The 20,079-nt window shown below is 36.1% G+C and overlaps 1 protein-coding gene across 1 annotated transcript in view; it reads right to left on the bottom strand.

Annotated features, from left to right (window-relative positions):
- Positions 1 to 20,079, bottom strand: part of mboat1 (membrane bound O-acyltransferase domain containing 1) — a 256,808-nt gene that overhangs the window by 10,822 nt on the left and 225,907 nt on the right. Inside the window, exon 12 of the mRNA XM_052617611.1 lies at positions 1,526 to 1,677. Coding sequence (XP_052473571.1) covers positions 1,526 to 1,677 — 152 coding nt within the window. The remainder of the gene's footprint in view (positions 1 to 1,525; positions 1,678 to 20,079) is intronic.

Genomic DNA, 20,079 nt, shown 5'->3' with positions numbered 1-20,079 from the left:
ATATTTGGCATAAGTCTAGAAATTTTGTTACACCTTTGCTATAGTGATTATTTTGACTTAAATCGAAATCGCAAAATTGATCAAAGAAAGCACAATAGATTTTTTTTTGCAGTGGGCCACGCAAACATATGTGTTTGGTTGTGTGGGCCACGAGTTGAAAAAGGTTGGGAACCACTGCTCTGATTTAAAACTATTTTGAAAATTCTAACACGTTAAATTATTCCGTTACTAAAAAAGTATCAAATTACAGTAATGCGGTACTAAGTAATGCATTACTGCCCAACACTGGCCTCTACAACCTAAGTTATTTAATTATTTGACATGTACCAGGCATGAAATGTCCTCAAAATACGTCGGTTATCTTTGCAGACTATTGAGTAACCAAAAAAAATAAGTCTTTACTTGAAGTTTTGGTGATGCCACGAAAAATGCACACTGCAATTTTCTCACCTTTCCCGGCACTGACCTGATTTTCAGGCTTGTGAATTGATATTAAGGTCTGTTTGCAGTCATCTAATGATAGAAAAGATGTTTCTGCAACTAAAGTAAACCCAGAGAGGAAGCAAACCTCCCGTTTTTTTCTTTTTTTGCTCAAAATAATAAAACGTGTGTCAATAAAAGTATTAATTTCAGCATTTATCATGTTATAAAATAAAATTAGAGCATTGTATCTGAAATCCACTGTATATCAAATCTATCATTTACAGCAATAAACACAAATGATCTATTCTCATAATTTGTAGGGCTATCATAACTGTGATGCTCTTTCTCTCATAATGTGATTTTAGCCAGGGTTTCACAGAATGGGTCACAATTGTTTGTTTTGTGCACTGTTATGGATTTAAGATAATAAACACCTTGGGTGTGCATTGTTTTCCAATAATTCTAGGGCCCATTGTCAATTATTCCTTACATATAGTCATATTACTTAGTGATGCCTGTACAGTCGTTTGTAAGGACTAGTATACAATTATTTAAAAGAGCTATGACTTTGTTGCATCCCACACACCTGTGGTGGTACAATCTCAGATTTAGGTAACACTATTTTGATAGCCCACTTTAGACATTCTACTACTTATAAACAACTTTGCAGCTATATGTCAAATAACAGTCATTATAGTATTAGTAGATAATATTTCTTAATATATTATAACATTTATTTTGATGGATGCTCATCAGAACATCAAAATAATAATACTGACCATAAGCAACTTAAGTAAGGCAAGTAAGGCAACTTATTCTATTAGCCCTAACCTAACAGTCCGCAAATGCTCTAGTTATTTACAGTTAGTAGAATGTCTAAAGTGGACAATCAAAATAAAGTGTAACCTAGATTTACCTACCCTTAAAATTCACATAAAACAAAAACTGTGGTTGGAAATTTTATATGCTGAGAGGATAACAACTTTGTTTTTTAATAGACAGTTCTTGACCAGAACAAGCTGAATGTGGACCAGACTTCACACTACTTCACTATTTATTGCCAAATTTCACACTACACAAAATTGAATAGCTGAGCTTTTACCTGTAATACTGCAAGGTTGGTTCCACTGCAAGTAGAAGGAAGGGCATTACAATGTAGCAGACAGTCAGCTGAGTGGCAGCCCAGGTCACAACATCATAGCAGATCTTGAGCAGTGGAGAGGACAAGAAAAATTCCCGGAAGTTTCTGCGCACCTGATTACATCAAACCAAAACAAAATGCAACAGTGAGTGAGTGGGTGTTGGGCAGGTGTGACTAAGAATGATGGATGATAAACTAGTTATACATAATTGATTTATATATATATATTTAAAAAATAAATAATCATAATAATAATAGTCACTTACTGTACATGCTGTGAGGACAAGCAGAAAAAGCCAATGACTTTGTTTAAAGGCTAAAACTAAATTATTTACAGGCAAAATAATAGAAGAAGAAAACAAGGCAGATCCAATGATTCCATAAAATATTACTTCAATACCTGTATCTGGTCAGATTTTAAAAGCAACATTGATCAGTGCTGAAGAGTAGCCAGCAAAGTGTCTTCTTTACAAAGACATCAAAATTATGTTTGTAACACACTGATAAATTACAATTATAAGTTAGGTATAGCACTTTCAGCTGTAAGTCCCATAATGGGGGGTGCCGGCGAACAATTTTAAAACACTAGACAGAAACTTAGACATCATAAAAGTGATTTATTTTAGCACTAGAAAAATACAATAAGACTAATTTGAGTAAGAAAAATAAGAATAATAAGAAAAACTAGAAAAAAAGTTTGTTGAGACAAACTTTAAGTTGGCTTGAGAAAGCCTGACCAGAAAGTTTGAAGAAGTTCAAAGAAGTTCAAAGAAGTTAGAAGTTTATAGTTTAAAGTTAGATTGATAGATTAGTTGAAAGAAAGATATATTAGTTACAATTATATAGATTACTTCAAAAGAAAAAATGATAGATAGATTAGTTTGACAGAAAGAATGCATGCGACTAACATGTTTCTACCATGATTACCAAGTTACTAGCATGTTGTTAGCATGTTGTTTGCATTTTTCTAGCAAGACTAGCATGTAGCTAGCATGTTTCTAGCATGATTAGCATGTTACTAGCATGTTTCTAACATAATTAGCATGTTGCTAGCATGATTAGCATGTTGCTAGCATGTCGTTAGCATTTTTCTAGCAATATTAGCATTTTGTTAGCATGTCGCTAACATGTTTCTAGCCTGATTAACATGTTGCTAGCATGTTTCTAACATGATTAACATTCGACTAGCATGTTGCTAACATGATTAGCATGATTTTAGCATGTTGTTAGCATGTTTCTAGCATGATAATCATGCGACTAGCATGTTTCTATCATGATTAGCATGTTAATAGCATGTTTCTAGCATGTTGTTAGCATTATTTTACCATGATTAGGATGTTGCTAGCATGTTTCTAGCATGTCACTAGCATGTTTCTAGCATTATTATCATGTTACTAGCATGTTTTCTAGCATGATTAGCATGTTGCTAGCATGTCGTTAGCATTTTTCTAGCAATATTAACATTTTGTTAGCATGTCGCTAGCATGTTTCTAGCATTATTAGCATGTTGCTAGCATGTTTCTAACATGATTAACATTCGACTAGCATGTTGCTAACATGATTAGCATGATTTTAGCATGTTAGCATTTGGTGTTATCATGTTTCTAGCATGACTAGCATGCGACTAGCATTTTGCTAACATTATTAGCATATTGCTAGCATTTTTCTAGCATGACTACCATGCGACTAGCATGTTTCTAGCATTATTTACCATAGTGTACCACGATTTACCATAGTTTACCATGATTTACCATAGTTTACCATTATTTACCATGATTTACCATAGTTTACCATGATTTACTATAGTATACCACGATTTATCAAGTTCAAGTATGATTTACTGATTCTAGCATGTTTTATCATAGTTTACCATGATTTACCATTTTCAATTATGATTTACTGATTCTAGCATGATTTAGCATAGTTTACCATGATTTACCACGATTTACCATAGTTTACCATGATTTACTATAGTATACCACGATTTACCATGTTCAAGTATGATTTATTGATTCTAGCATGATTTACCATAGTTTACCATGATTTACCACGATTTACTATAGTATACCACGATTTGCCATGTTCAATTATAATTTACTGATTCTAGCATTGATTTATCATAGTTTAGCATGATTTACCATAGTTTACCATGATTTACCATAGTTTACCATTATTTACTATAGTATACCATGATTTACCATGTTCAAGTATTATTTACTATGATTCTAGCATGATTTACCATAGTTTACCACGATTTGCCATAGTTTACCATTATTTACCATTATTTACCACGATTTACCATAGTTTACCATGATTTACCATTATTTACCACGGTTTACCATAGTTTACCATGATTTACTATAGTATACCACGATTTACCACGTTCTAGAATGATTTACTGATTCTAGCATGATTTATCATAGTTAACCATGATTTATGTTCTATGATAGATAGATAGATAGATAGATAGATAGATAGATAGATAGAAATAGTCAGATAGATAGATAGATAGATAGATAGATAGATAGATAGATAGATAGATAGATAGATGAGTTTGAATGAGTTTAAATTGATTAGCATCAAAGCTTGATCGAGTCTAATGGGATTTGGAGCTTGGGTCATCTGAACATCCTGTCAATGAAAGTCTATGGGATTTTTATGACTTTTTAATATTAATTTCTAAGAAAACCGTAACTCAAACCAGTCTGAAAAGATATAGCACACCAAGTCAGAACAGTATGAAGGTCTGACCCGAGTTTGGAGTACGTAGCTTGAACGGTCTAGGAGGAGTTAGTGTCCAAATATTTTTCCGGACAGAAAAATAATAATAACTAGAATTAAAAGTTAGTGAACTAACTTTGATGTTGCCTTGGCCATCTTGGCCATGGGGCAAAAGAGCCACAGTACTTGTGTGCCCAACATTCTTGATTTGCCCTGCTTTAAAAAAAATAAAAATAATAATACCATAAAAAAAATACACCTGCAACAGTGTTTTTCCATGGTCCCTTGCTGTTTTCTTTTTTAATAAAAAGCCTAGGCTATGATAACAGCTACGACAGGGTTGTCTAGCTGAATGCGAAATAAGTCATGAAAAAACCATAATCTCCTAAATACCATTCAATGTAATCTTATTTTAATAGTACTGACAACATATTTTAAGTTATCACACATTACTGAAAAATTAAAGAAGGGACACTATATATAGTATACTTTGGCGAGTCAAGAGCTAAACAAAAAGTCCTGTTTCATTACAAAATACTGTAACTTTTATAAACTTTATACTATCACCACAAAATTTGTATTAATATTTATTATAAAATAAATATTTCATAAAACTGAAACTTAAATATATTATTTCTATAGGCTATACAAAACAGAAAAGAAAAAAGACTAAATAATAAGGCTGAATAAGCTGATCTATAGCATTTTAAATGGTGGTTGCTTGTCTATGAATGTTACACCCCTCTAAGCTCACAGAAGTGGTTTGACCCAAGTCCTCAGCAGCCAATCACATTGACCTCTTCAAACTGATTTTTAACGTGTACTTTACGTGTATTTCATGTGTATTTAACACGTGAAATACACGTGAAATACCCGCTGATTTTTCACGTGTAAACAACACGTATTTAACGCGTTAAATAATATTGGATATAATATCGGAGTAATATAGTATTTTAAGAAGCTCTTAAAAAAATATAAATGACTTTACCATGTTGTGCAGCGCCGATAAATAAATAATATTAAATACGTGTTGTCTACGCATGAAATACACGTATTTAACGTGTTGTTGACGCGTTAAAATTCACGTGTATTTGACCCTCTTGGCCTTCCATACACATTAGATATAATGAAGGGAGACGTGAAAAAAGGACATCGCGTTGTTTTGATATGGATTACTTTATCACAGAATATTTGTTCGGGAGCACTTGTTTAGTTTAAAAGTAGACATGTCAAGCTTTCTATAGATATATCTCTCATGTCTCTTCATTGAGTATTCATGGAGTTACAGGTCATTTTAATGACGTGTTTGTAAATGAAGATCAGCGCAGACCAAGGCTGCAGACAGCACACCTTGTTTGTTATCTTTATTTTATAAGTGCCAAAAGTTTTTTTGTTATTATGTTTGTATCCAATAAAAGTATAGACCCTTTACAGAGACACGTTAAAATTCACATGTATTTGACCCTCTTGGCCTTCCATACACATTAGAAGTGAAAAAAGGACATCGCGTTGTTTTGATATGGATTACTTTATCACAGAATATTTGTTCGGCAGCACTTGTTTGGTTTAAAAGTAGACATGTCAAGCTTTCTATAGATATATCTCTCATGTCTCTTCGTTGAGTATTCATGGAGTTACAGTTCATTTTAATTACGTGTTTGTAAATGAAGATCAGCGCAGACCAAGGCTGCAGACAGCACACCTTGTTTGTTATCTTTATTTTATAAGTGCACAAAGTTTTGTTGTTATTATGTTTGTATCCAAAAAAAAGTGGACCCTTTACAGATTCGATTGATCTATTGCTCTTATCTGTACGATTAAAACTGAAAGTGTAATTTAAGTATTTTTCGGGGTTATCAGGAGAAAATGACTCAAAACGCGTAGGCTATATGCATTAATCGACTCCAGAGTTAAAAGGCTGTCGTGACTTTTTTTCCTTCCAGTATTCATAAGCTGTATCACGCCGTCAAATTATTTTTCATTTTGCACACATAAACAGCTCAAAAACACCTGAATTCTGCTCTTGTTGTGTTCTAATGGGTGGATTAGTGCATTCGCAAAAAAATGCTTAAAAAATGCTAAGCGCTCATTTCTCTCTCGTCTTTGTCTCTGTTCTTTGGCCAGAGACATTATTATGTTGGCTTGGCTTATGCTATTTAAACTTATTTTTATTTTTATTAGGGCATTAAAGCCACAAGCCCCAAACTCGGCAGACACCTGCGGGACAGAGTGGTGGTGTGTGCTATATCTTTTCAGAGTGATCAGACTTAAAGTTTTTTTTTTTTTTTATTAATTTTTAAATGTCAAAATTCATTACCCATAGACTTACATTGTCTGAGAAAAGTTGCGCCCCTACAGTTGCAATGAGATTTAGGGGAGGAGTCGGGTTTCTTTTCACTTTTAAACCGGTTAAAAATACAAGTAAATAATACAATTTCCTTCAAACTGACAAGCTAAACCAACATATCTGATTAGTACAGGGGTTAGGGCTCAATAATAATTAATTTCTGGGCAGAGAGCAGTCAGAAAGACGACAGAAAAATCACGGCTGATCAGCTCAGGCTGTCTCCACGGAGCTCACAAAGAGCGAATTTATTCTTATTTAAGACCTTTTAAAACGGCGATTGCACGCAATCCACACGTTAGAACACACCAAGAGCTAAATTCAGATGTTTCTGAACTGTTTAAAGTAATAACATGATATATTCGCGGTACCCAAATGTCCGCGAGCTCGCGATGTAATTCTCTGAACACTTCAAGTCCACATGACAGCCGCGTCTCGGGGCGAGATCGGACAAACAAATAGGCTACACATTTCATTCACACTGACAAGCTAAACCAACATATGTTATTATTACCGGGTCAGATCTCATTTATAAATTATGTCTCTGGCCAAAGAACAGCGAGAAAGACGAGAGAGAAATGAGCGCTTCATCAGCATTTTTTGCGCTTCCAAAAATAATATCACAGCGAATTGCACTTATCCACCCATTAGAACACAACAAGAGCAGAATTCAGGTGTTTTTGAACTGTTTATGTGTGCAAAATGAAATATAATTTCACAGCGTGATACAGCTTATGAATACTTGATGTCTGGGCAGAGAGCAGTCAGAAAGACGAGAGAAGAATCACGGCTGCTCAGCTCAGGCTGTCTCCACGGAGCTCACAACGAGCGAATTTATTCTTATTTAAGACCTTTTAAAACGGCGATTGCACGCAATCCATATGTTAGAACACACCAAGAGCTAAATTCAGATGTTTCTGAACTGTTTAAAGTAATAACATGATATATTCGCGGCAGCCAACTGCCCGCGAGCTCGCGATGTATTTCTCTGAACACTTGAAGTCTAAAATAGAGAATTCACAGCCTTTCACATTAAAACACTGCAGCGAAACGGCACAAAACAATTAGAAGAATATATCATACACATGAAAATTAGTGTTTATATGTGCTTGTGAGATTTTATCTGTCAGGCTGAAGTTCTGAACGTCACATTAATTGCTATCCATCGTCACAACATGGTAAAGTCATTTATATATATATTTTTAAGAGTTCCTCAAAATATTAATGCACATCCACTCATTAGAACAAAACGAGCAAAATCCAGGTGTTTGTTAAGCCGTGCGAAACGAAATATCATTTGACATCGAGGGAATTCGTAACTGTAACTCCATGAATACTCAACGAAGAGACATGAGAGATATATCTATAGAAAGCTTGACATGTCTACTTTTAAACCAATCAAGTGCTGCCGAACAAATATTCTGTGATAAAATAATCCATATCAAAACAACGCGATGTCCTTTTTTCACGTCTAATGTGTATGGAAGGCCAAGAGGGTCAAATACACGTGAATTTTAACGTGTCTCTGTAAAGGGTCAACTTTTTTTGGATACAAACATAATAACAACAAAACTTTGGGCACTTATAAAATAAAGATAACAAACAAGGTGTGCTGTCTGCAGCCTTGGTCTGCGCTGATCTTCATTTACAAACACGTCATTAAAATGAACTGTAACTTCATGAATACTCAACGAAGAGACATGAGAGATATATCTATAGAAAGCTTGACATGTCTACTTTTAAACTAAACAAGTGCTCCTGAACAAATATTCTGTGATAAAGTAATCCATATCAAAACAACGCAATGTCCTTTTTTCACGTCTCCCTTCATTATATCTAATGTGTATGGAAGGCCAAGAGGGTCAAATACACGTGAATTTTAACGCTTCAACAACACGTTAAATACGTGTATTTCATGCGTAGACAACACGTATTTAATATTATTTATTTATCTGCGCTGCACAACATGGTCAAGTCATTTATATATTTTTTTAAGAGCTTCTTAAAATACTTTAACCCTTTAACTGCCCCACCAAGAAAAAAGCATTTGAAAATGTTTTTGTTTGCATTTCTTATCTCCTTAGGTCATTAGTTACCACACTCAATGTATTTTTTTTCAACACGTCCCAAATTTTTTTTTATATCGGCCTCTACCAAATGGTTGATATGTCACTTTATGGCAAAAGTACCAGAATTCATACACATACTATGGAAATCAGAAAATATGAACTATAATGAGTGATCAGAAAGTTATATTTCTCAGCAAATAGTACATTCTGACAACAGAAAGGATTATCTGAAAACATTAGCTTAACTTTTCTACGTTTACCATAAAGTGACAAATCAACCATTTGGGATATTACTCCAATATTATATCCAATATTGTTTAACACCTTAAATATGTGTTGTTTAAACGTGGAAAATCAGCGGGTATTTAACTTGTATTTCACGTGTTAAATACACGTGAAGTACACGTGAAATACATGTGAAGTACACTATAAAATCAGTTTGAAGAGGTCAATGTCATTGGCTGCTGAGGACTTGGGTCAAACCACTTCTGTGAGCTTAGAGGGGTGTACCATTCATAGTCAGGCAACCACCATTTAACATGCTATAGATCAGCTTATTCAGCCTTATTATTTAGTCTTTTTTCTTTTCTGTTTTGTATAGCCTATAGAAATAATATATTTAAGTTTCAGTTTTATGAAATATTTATTTTATAATAAATATTAATTAAAAAATTTGTGGTGATAGTATAAAGTTTATAAAAGTTACAGTATTTCGTAATGAAACAGGACTTTTTGTTTAGCTCTTGACTCGCCGAACTATACTATATATAGTGTCCCTTCTTTAATTTTTCAGTAATGTGTGATAACTTAAAATATGTTGTCAGTACTATTAAAATAAGATTAAATTGAATGGTATTTAGGAGATTATGGTTTTTGCATGACTTTTTTCGCATTCTGCTATACAACCCTGTTGTAGCTGTTATCATAGCCTAGGCTTTTTATTAAAAAAAGAAAACAGCAAGGGACCATGGAAAAAGACTGTTGCAGGTGTATTTTTTTATAGTATTATTTTATTTTTATTTTTTTGCAGCAGGGCAACTCAAGAATGTTGGGCACAAAAGTACTGTGGCTCTTTTGCCCCATGGTCAAGATGGCCAAGCCAACATCAAAGTTAGTTCACTAACTTTTAATTCTAGTTTATTAATGAGATCTGACCCGATAATAATAACATATGTTGGTTTAGCTTGTCAGTGTGAATGAAATGTGTAGCCTATTTATTTGTCCGAGAGAAATACATCGCGAGCTCGTGGACATTTGGCTGCCGCGAATATATCATGTTATTACTTTAAACAGTTCAGAAACATCTGAATTTAGCTCTTGGTGTGTTCTAACGGGTAAATTGTGTGCAATCGCCGTTTTAAAAGGTCTTAAATAAGAATGAATTCGCTCGTTGTGAGCTCCGTGGAGACAGCCTGAGCTGAGCAGCAGCTGATTATTCTCTCGTCTTTCTGACTGCTCTCTGCCCAGAAATCAATTATTGAGCCCTAACCCCTGTACTAATCAGATATGTTGGTTTAGCTTGTCAGTTTGAAGGAAATTGTATTATTTACTTGTATTTTTAACCGGTTTAAAAGTGAAACGAAACCCGACTCCTCCCCTAAATCTCATTTTTCTCAGACAATGTAAGTCTATGGGTAATGTATTTTTACATTAAAAAATTAATTTAAAAAAAACTTTAAGTCTGATCAGTCTGAAAAGATATAGCAACCAGCACCGCTATATCCCGCAGGTGTCTGCCGAGTTTGGGGCTTGTGGCTTAAAAGCCCTAGGAGGAGTAGCGTTTGACATTCTGTCTCAGAAGAATAATAATAACTAGAATTAAAAGTTAGTGAACTAACTTTGATGTTGGCTTGGCCATCTTGGCCATGGGGCAAAAGAGCCACAGTACTTGTGTGCCCAACATTCTTGAGTTGCCCTGCTGCAAAAAAAAAAAAAAATAATAATACCATAAAAAATACACCTGCAACAGTCTTTTTTCATGGTCCCTTGCTTTTTTCTTTTTTAATAAAAAGCCTAGGCTATGATAACAGCTACGACAGGGTTGTCTAGTTGAATGTGAAATAAGTCATGCAAAAACCATAATCTCCTAAATACCATTCAATTTAATCTTATTTTAATAGTACTGACAACATATTTTAAGTTATCATACATTATTGAAAAATTAAAGAAGGGACACTATATATAGTATACTTCGGTGAGTCAAGAGCTAAACAAAAAGTCATGTTTCATTACAAAATACTGTAACTTTTATAAACTTTATACTATCACCACAACATTTTAATTACTATTTATTATAAAATAAATATTTCATAAAACTGAAACTTAAATATATTATTTCTATAGGCTATACAAAACAGAAAAGAAAAAAGACTAAATAATAAGGCTGAATAAGCTGATCTATAGCATGTTAAATGGTGGTTGCCTGTCTATGAATGGTACACCCCAACCACTAAGCTCACAGAAGTGGTTTGACCCAAGTCCTCAGCAGCCAATGACATTGACCTCTTCAAACAGATTTTTAAGGTGTACTTCAGTGTATTTCACGTGAAATACATGTTAAATACCCGCTGATTTTTCACTTGTAAACAACACTATTTAACACGTTAAATAATATTGGATATAACATTGGAGTAATATAGTATTTTAAGAAGCTCTTTAAAAAATATATAAATTACTTTACCATGTTGTGCAGCGCCGATAAATAAATAATATTAAATACGTGTTGTCTACGCATGAAATACACGTATTTAACGTGTTGTTGACACGTTAAAATTCACGTGTATTTGACCCTGTTGGCCTTCCATACACATTAGATATAATGAAAGGAGACGTGAAAAAAAGGACATCGCTTTGTTTTGATATGGATTACTTTATCACAGAATATTTGTTCGGGAGCACTTGTTTAGAAAAGTAGACATGTCAAGCTTTCTATAGATATATCTCTCATGTCTCTTCGTTGAGTATTCATGGAGTTACAGTTCATTTTAATGACGTGTTTGTAAATGAAGATCAGCGCAGACCAAGGCTGCAGACAGCACACCTTGTTTGTTATCTTTATTTTATAAGTGCCCAAAGTTTTGTTGTTATTATGTTTGTATCCAAAAAAAGTAGACCCTTTACAGAGACACGTTAAAATTCACGTGTATTTGACCCTCTTGGCCTTCCACACTTGAGACGTGAAAAAAGGACATTGCGTTGTTTTGATATGGATTACTTTATCACAGAAAATTTGTTCGGCAGCACTTGTTTGGTTTAAAAGTAGACATGTCAAGCTTTCTATAGATATATCTCTGTCTCTTCGTTGAGTATTCATGGAGTTACAGTTACTTTTTTCCCCTCGATGTCAAATGATATTTCGTTTTGCACGGCTCAACAAACACCTGGATTGTGCTCTTGTTTTGTTCTAATGAGTGGATTGTGTGCATTAATATTTTAAGAAGCTCTTAAAAATATATATAAATGACTTTATCATGTTGTGACGATGGATAGCAATTGATGTGACGTTCAGAACTTCAGCCTGACAGATAAAATCTCACAAGCACATATAAACACTCATTTTCATGTGTATAATATATTCTTCTAATTGTTTTGTGCCGTTTCGCTGCAGGGTTTTAATGTGAAAGGCTGTGAATTCTCTATTTAGACTTGTTCAGAGAAATACATGGCGAGCTCGCGGGCAGTCGCGCTGCCGCGAATATATCATGTTATTACTTTAAACAGTTCAGAAACATCTGAATTCAGCTATTGCTGTGTTCTAACGTGTGGATTGCGTGCAATCGTCGATATAATTTAATTATAAAAGGTCTTAAATAAGAATAAATTCGCTCGTTGCGAGCTCCGTGGAGACAGCCTGAACTGAGCAGCCGTGATTATTCTCTAGTCTTTCTGACTGCTCTCTGCCCAGAAATCAAGTATTCATAAGCTGTATCACGCTGTCAAATTATATTTCATTTTGCACACATAAACAGTTCAAAAACACCTGAATTCTGCTCTTGTTGTGTTCTAATGGGTGGATTAGTGCAATTTGCTGTGATATTATTTTTGGAAGCGCTTAAAAATGCGGATGAAGCGCTCTTTTCTCTCTCGTCTTTCTCGCTGTTCTTTGGCCAGAGACATAATTTATAAATGAGATCTGACCCGGTAATAATAACATATGTTGGTTTAGCTTGTCAGTGTGAATGAAATGTGTAGCCTATTTATTTGTCCGATCTCGCCCCGAAACGCGGCTGTCATGTGACTTTTTTTTCCCTTCGCGATGTCAAATATTGCATTTTGCGCACATACACGGCTCAAAAAACCCCCGGATTTTTCTCTTAGTGTGTTCTAATTGGTGGATTGTGTGCATTCGCAGTAATATTTATTTTAAGAAGCTCTTAAAAAATATATATAAATGACTTTACCATGTTGTGACGATGGATAACAATTGATGTGAGGTTCAGCCTGACAGATAAAATCTCACAATCACATATAAACACTCATGTGTATAATATATTCTTCTAATTGTTTTGTGCCGTTTCGCTGCAGTGTTTTAATGTGACAGGCTGTAAATTCTCTTCAAGTGTTCAGAGAAATACATGGCGAGCTCGCGGGCAGTCGCGCTGCCGCGAATATATCATGTTATTACTTTAAACAGTTCAGAAACATCTGATTTTAGCTCTTGGTGTGTTCTAACGTGTGGATTGCGTGCAATCGCCGTTTTAAAAGGTCTTAAATAAGAATGAATTCGCTCGTTGTGAGCTCCGTGGAGACAGCCTGAGCTGAGCAGCCGTGAGTCTTTCTGACTGCTCTCTGCCCAGAAATCAATTATTAATGAGCCCTGACCCCTGTAATAATCAGATATGTTGGTTTAACTTGTGAGTTTGAGGGAAATTGTATTATTTACTTGGTATTTGTAACCGGTTTAAAAGTGAAACGAAACCCGGCCGACTCCTCCCTTAATTTTGGGTATTGCAACTAGGGGCGCATTTTTTCTCAGTTAATGTAAGTCTATGGGTAATGTATTTGACATTTAAAAATTAATAAAAAAAAAAACCTTAAGTCTGATCAGTCTGAAAAGATATAGCAACCAGCACCGCTCTATCCCGCAGGTGTCTGCCGAGTTTGGGGCTTGTGGCTTTAAAGCCCTAGGAGGAGTAGCGTTCAGAATTTCTGTCAGAAAAATAATAATAAGAAAAAAAAGAAGAAGAAGAAGAAGTTTAAATAGCATAACAGTATTAGCCAACATAACTAGAATTAAAAGTTAGTGAACTAACTTTGATGTTGGCTTGGCCATCTTGGCCATGGGGCAAAAGAGCCACAGTACTTGTGTGCCCAACATTCTTGAGTTGCCCCGCAGCAAAAAATAAAAAATAATAATACCATAAAAAATACACCTTATTTCAGTCTTTTTCCATGGTCCCTTGCTGTTTTCTTTTTTAATAAAAAGCCTAGGCTATGATAACAGCTACGACAGGGTTGTCTAGCTGAATGCGAAATAAGTCATGCAAAAACCATAATCTCCTAAATACTATTCAATTTAATCTTATTTTAATAGTACTGACAACATATTTTAAGTTATCACACTACTGAAAAATTAAATAAGGGACACTATATATAGTATACTTCGGTGAGTCAAGAGCTAAACAAAAAGTTCTGTTTCATTACAAAATACTGTAACTTTTATAAACGTTATACTATCACCACAAAATTGTAATTAATATTTAAAATAAATATTTCATAAAACTGAAACTTAAATATATTATTTTTATAGGCTATACAAAACAGAAAAGAAAAAAGACTAAATAATAAGGCTGAATAAGCTGATCTATAGCATGTTAAATGGTGGTTGCCTGTCTATGAATGGTACACCCCTCTAAGCACACAGAAGTGGTTTGACCCAAGTCCTCAGCAGCCAATTACACTGACCTGTTCAAACTGATTTTTAAGGCATACTTCACTTGTATTTCACGTGTATTTAACTTGTATTTAAAACGTGAAATACACGTTAAATACACGCTGATTTTTCATGAGTAAACAACGCGTATTTAACGCTTTAAATACGTGTTGTCTACGCGTGAAATACACGTATTTAACGTGTATTTGACCCTCTTGGCCTTCCATACACATTAGAAGGGAGACGTGAAAAAAGGACATTGCGTACTTTATCACAGAATATTTGTTCGGCAGCACTTGTTTAGTTTAAAAGTAGACATGTCAAGCTTTCTATAGATATATCTCTCATGTCTCTTCGTTGAGTATTAAGATCAGCGCAGACAAGGTTGAAGACAGCACACCTTGTTTGTTATCTTTATTTTATAAGTGCACAAAGTTTTGTTGTTATTATGTTTGTATCCAAAAAAAGTAGACCCTTTACAGATTCGATTGATGTATTGCTCTTATCTGTACGATTAAAACTGAAAATGTAATTTAAGTAATTGTCAGGGTTATCAGCAGAAAATGACTCAAAACGCGTATATGCGTTAATCGACTCCAGAGTTAAAAGGCTGTCGTGACTTTTTTCCTTCCAGTATTCATAAGCTGTATCACGCTGTCAAATTATATGTCATTTTTCACACATAAACATATCAAAAACACCTGAATTCTGCTCTTGTTGTGTTCTAATGGGTGGACTAGTGCTGTGATATTATTTTTGGAATCTCTTAAAAAATGCTGATGAAGTGCTCACTTCTCTCTCGTCTTTCTCTCTGTTCTTTGGTCAGAGACATAATTTATTAATGAGATATCTGACCCGGTAATAATAACATATGTTGATTTAGCTTGTCAGTGTGAATGAAATGTGTAGCCTATTTATTTGTCTGATCTCGCCCTAAACGCGGCTGTCATGTGACTTTTTTTTCCCTTCGCGATGTCAAATATTGCATTTTGCGCACATACACGGCTCAAAAACCCCTGGATTTTTCTCTTAGTGTGTTCTAATGGGTGGATTGTGTGCATTCGCAGGAATATTTATTTTAAGAAGCTCTTAAAAAATATATATAAATGACTTTACCATGTTGTGACGATGGATAACAATTGATGTGAGGTTCAGCCTGACAGATAAAATCTCACAATCACATATAAACACTCATTTTCATGTGTATAATATATTCTTCTAATTGTTTTGTGCCGTTTCGCTGCAGTGTTTTAATGTGACAGGCTGTAAATTCTCTTCAAGTGTTCAGAGAAATACATGGCGAGCTCGCGGGCAGTCGCGATGCCGCGAATATATCATGTTATTACTTTAAACAGTTCAGAAACATCTGATTTTAGCTCTTGGTGTGTTCTAACGTGTGGATTGCGTGCAATCGCCGTTTTAAAAGGTCTTAAATAAGAAAGAATTCGCTCGTTGTGAGCTCCGTGGAGACAGCAGCAGTGATTCTCTTCAAGTGTTCAGAGAAATACATGGCGAGCTCGCGGGCAGTTGCGCTGCCGGGAATATATCATGTTATTACTTTAAACAGTTCAGAAACATCTGATTTTAGCTCTTGGTGTGTTCTAACGTGTGGATTGCGTGCAATCGCCGTTTTAAAAGGTCTTAAATAAGAAAGAATTCGCTCGTTGTGAGCTCCGTGGAGACAGCAGCAGTGATTCTCTTCAAGTGTTCAGAGAAATACATGGCGAGCTCGCGGGCAGTTGCGCTGCCGCGAATATATCATGTTATTACTTTAAACAGTTCAGAAACATCTGATTTTAGCTCTTGGTGTGTTCTAACGTGTGAATTGCGTGCAATCGCCGTTTTAAAAGGTCTTAAATAAGAATGAATTCGCTCGTTGTGAGCTCCGTGGAGACAGCAGCAGTGATTCTTCTCTCATCTTTCTGACTGCTCTCTGCCCAGAAATCAATTATTAATGAGCCCTGACCCCTGTAATAATCAGATATGTAGGTTTAGCTTGTCAGTTTGAGGGAAATTGTATTATTTACTTGGTATTTTTAACCGGTTTAAAAGTGAAACGAAACCCGGCCGACTCCTCCCTTAATCTCGGATATTGCAACTAGGGGCGCATTTTTTCTCAGTTAATGTAAGTCTATGGGTAATGTATTTGACATTTAAAAATTAATTAAAAAAAAACTTTAAGTCTGATCAGTCTGAAAAGATATAGCAACCAGCACCGCTCTATCCCGCAGGTTTCTGCCGAGTTTGGGGCTTGTGGCTTTAAAGCCCTAGGAGGAGTAGCGTTCAGAATTTCTGTCAGAAAAATAATAATAAGAAAAAAAAGAAGAAGAAGAAGTTTAAATAGCATAACAGTATGTTGGCTACAAGCCAACATAATAATAATAATAAGTTTAAATACAATATCAGTAAGTTGGCTTTCTCAAGCCAACTTAATAAAAAAAAAAAAAAGTTTAAATAGCATAACAGTATGTTGGCTTGTTGCCAAGCCAACATAATAAGATTAAATAGTAGATCAGTAAGTTGGCTTTTTTAAGCCAACTTAATAAGATTAAATAGTAGATCAGTAAGTTGGCTTTTTCAAGCCAACTTAATAAGATTAAATAGTAGATCAGTAAGTTGGCTTTTTCAAGCCAACTTAATAAGATTAAATAGTAGATCAGTAAGTTGGCTTTTTCAAGCCAACTTAATAAGATTAAATAGTAGATCAGTAAGTTGGCTTTTTCAAGCCAACTTAATAAGATTAAATAGTAGATCAGTAAGTGGGCTTTTTCAAGCTAACTTAATGATAAAACTAAATCTACTTTACACATTAAGACCTCAAAACTAGTGTAAGCAGCAACTGGTAAGATCTTACATTTGAAACAGTCCTTAAAAATGACAGCAACACCTCCACCGTGACTAGAAGTTCTAGGGCAACTATAATAGTTACAGTGTACAGGGGAAAGTTCACTGCTGAAGAACTGCTACACTACTGTCTTCAATAAATTATTCTACCCACAAGAACTCTGGTCAAGCTTACTTATTTTATGTATTAGAGAAGTCTAATACATTGGCAAGCCACCCTAAACTTTGCATAGCCAAATACACCAACATATACCACTACATGTAAGCGGCTTTCTCTACTGTGAAGGGATTTATAACTGGATTCCCTCTGATGCTCATGTACAGATCAAATAAATTCATCTGGTTTGCTTCCCTTAACTGCATATCATAGCTTGAGCAATGCTGTGCTATACAAATAAACTTGAATTGAATTGAATTGAACTTGATTTGGCTGATTGGCTTGAATATGAGGTTCGTGTGCAAGTAGAGGGAACCCAGTACGGTACATACCCTGATCATGATAAGCATAGTTTCCGTAAAGAGAAGAAGCCTGGATTCATACCTCGAAAGCTGACCACTGTTCTGCATGGGGGAGAACAGAAGCAAGTGCCATCTGAAAATCCAAAGACAGGGATGGCATCCTCTGAAAGGGATCGGGAGAAGCCCAAAAGGTATTGTCCGTTCTGCGATACCCTCCAACATTACATGAATCAGTGTTCCAATTTTAAGCTCTTGAACAAAGAACAGGTTGAGAATTGGATCAAGATGGGCAACAGATGCTGGAGATGTGGCCGAAGTCATCAGATCTCAAAGTGTACACTGAAAGCTAAGTGTAAGAAATGCGATAGGAAACATCTTGAAGTTCTTCATGATGTTAATACCAATTCTGAGTTTAACAGAAAGGGCATCAACAGAGAGTCAGAAGGAAGCGCAGGCCCCATAAGTTCCACTTCACAGACATTGTATCTTGACCGTCCCACGAGTGGAAAGCAAGTGCTGCTGAAACTGAGTCGGGTTGTGATTCAGAATGGCGACAAATCTTTAGAGACCTTTGTGGTACTGGACGACGGATCGGAGCGAACGATTCTGCTGCATGAGGCCGCTCAACGTTTAGGCCTTCAAGGTACCGTTGAAGACTTAGCACTTCGTACTGTTAGGCATGAGGTTCACACCATCCGTGGACGTTCTGTGTCTTTCTCAATAGCTCCAGCCTCACAACCTGACAAATCATTCACTATTCAAGGCGCCTTTACGGCTAAAGAACTGGAACTTGTCCAACATACTTATCCCATTACTGATTTACAGCGAAAGTAGCGCTATCTTAGAGATCTGCCCTTGAACGATATCAACCAAGCCCAACCATTAGTGCTTATTGGATCAGACTATCCACATTTGATCACGCCAGTGGAGCCAGTGAGATTGGGACCGAAAGGAGGACCAGCAGCTGTACATACAAGGCTTGGGTGGACGTTGCAGGGTCCATCAAGGTTCCTTCGTCCTCGTCTTCAGCCACAGGAGTGTCTCTTTGTCTCTTGTGTGACACCAAATTCTGAACTCTTTAACCAGGTTGAAAGGCTATGGAAACTGGACATTCTGCCTTATCGATCAGACAAGGCAGTCACTCGCTCACGACAAGATGCAGAAGCCCTGCGCATTTTGGAAGAAAAGACCATCAGAATTAATGTGGATGGAGTAAATCGATACGCTACCCCATTACTCTGGAAAGAGTCACTTTCCCCATTAAATGCACCGAAGGAAGCTGTCATGGCTCTCTTATGTAGTATGGAGAGACGACTATACAAAGAGCCACAAATGGCCGCTACTTACAATGCTGAAATTCAGAAGTTGCTGCAGGCAGGCTACGTCACCTTACTATCATCTCAGGAGTGTGCATTGAGTCCTCATTCATGGTTCATCCCACACCATATGGTCCATCATAATGGTAAGGACCGTATCGTATTCAATTGCTCCTTCGAGTTCCAAGGCCAGTCTCTAAATGAGCACCTCTTACCTGGGCCTAATCTTGGGGCAAGCTTGTTAGGAGTTCTGCTCCGCTTCAGGGAGCACCCGGTAGCTGTCTGCAGTGACGTGAGAGGTACGTTTCATCAAGTCCGTCTCCTTGGTGAAGACAAGCCTTTCCTCAGATTTCTGTGGCGTAATGGCAATAATGCTGAGCCTCCAACAGTCTATCAGTGGGAAGTTTTGCCCTTTGGAACCACCTGTAGCCCATGTTGCGCTATATTTGCCCTTCAGTCCCATGTCAGGAACTACTTTGAGCCAACAGATGATGTGCGTCAATCTGTTGAATGCACTGTCTGTTGACAGCACCATCTAATGGAGGGTGGATTTGAGTTGCGACAATGGGCCGGTAATGTTCCTACGGTCATTCGCGACTTTCCTTCTGAGCTGAAATCAAAGAGTAGTGAGATCTGGCTTAGTCATGAAACAGCCAATCCTCATGGAACGTACTCTCGGACTGATTTGGCATTGCAAATCGGATACTTTCGCATACAAACCATATCAGAAGGAGAAAGGTGAAACCACCATGCGCAAGATCTATCGCACACTTGCCAAGCAATATGATCCCCTTGGGTATCTGATTCCTTTCACTACAAGGGCCAAGATCATTGTGCAGTTGCTCTGGGACAAGAAACATGGCTGGGATGATCCCTGCCTCCCTGCTGAT

Source organism: Carassius gibelio, chromosome A16 (genome assembly GCF_023724105.1).
Source record: "Carassius gibelio isolate Cgi1373 ecotype wild population from Czech Republic chromosome A16, carGib1.2-hapl.c, whole genome shotgun sequence".
In the NCBI taxonomy this organism is placed as follows: Eukaryota; Metazoa; Chordata; class Actinopteri; order Cypriniformes; family Cyprinidae; genus Carassius; species Carassius gibelio.
This window is presented reverse-complemented; position numbering and strand designations above follow the sequence as displayed.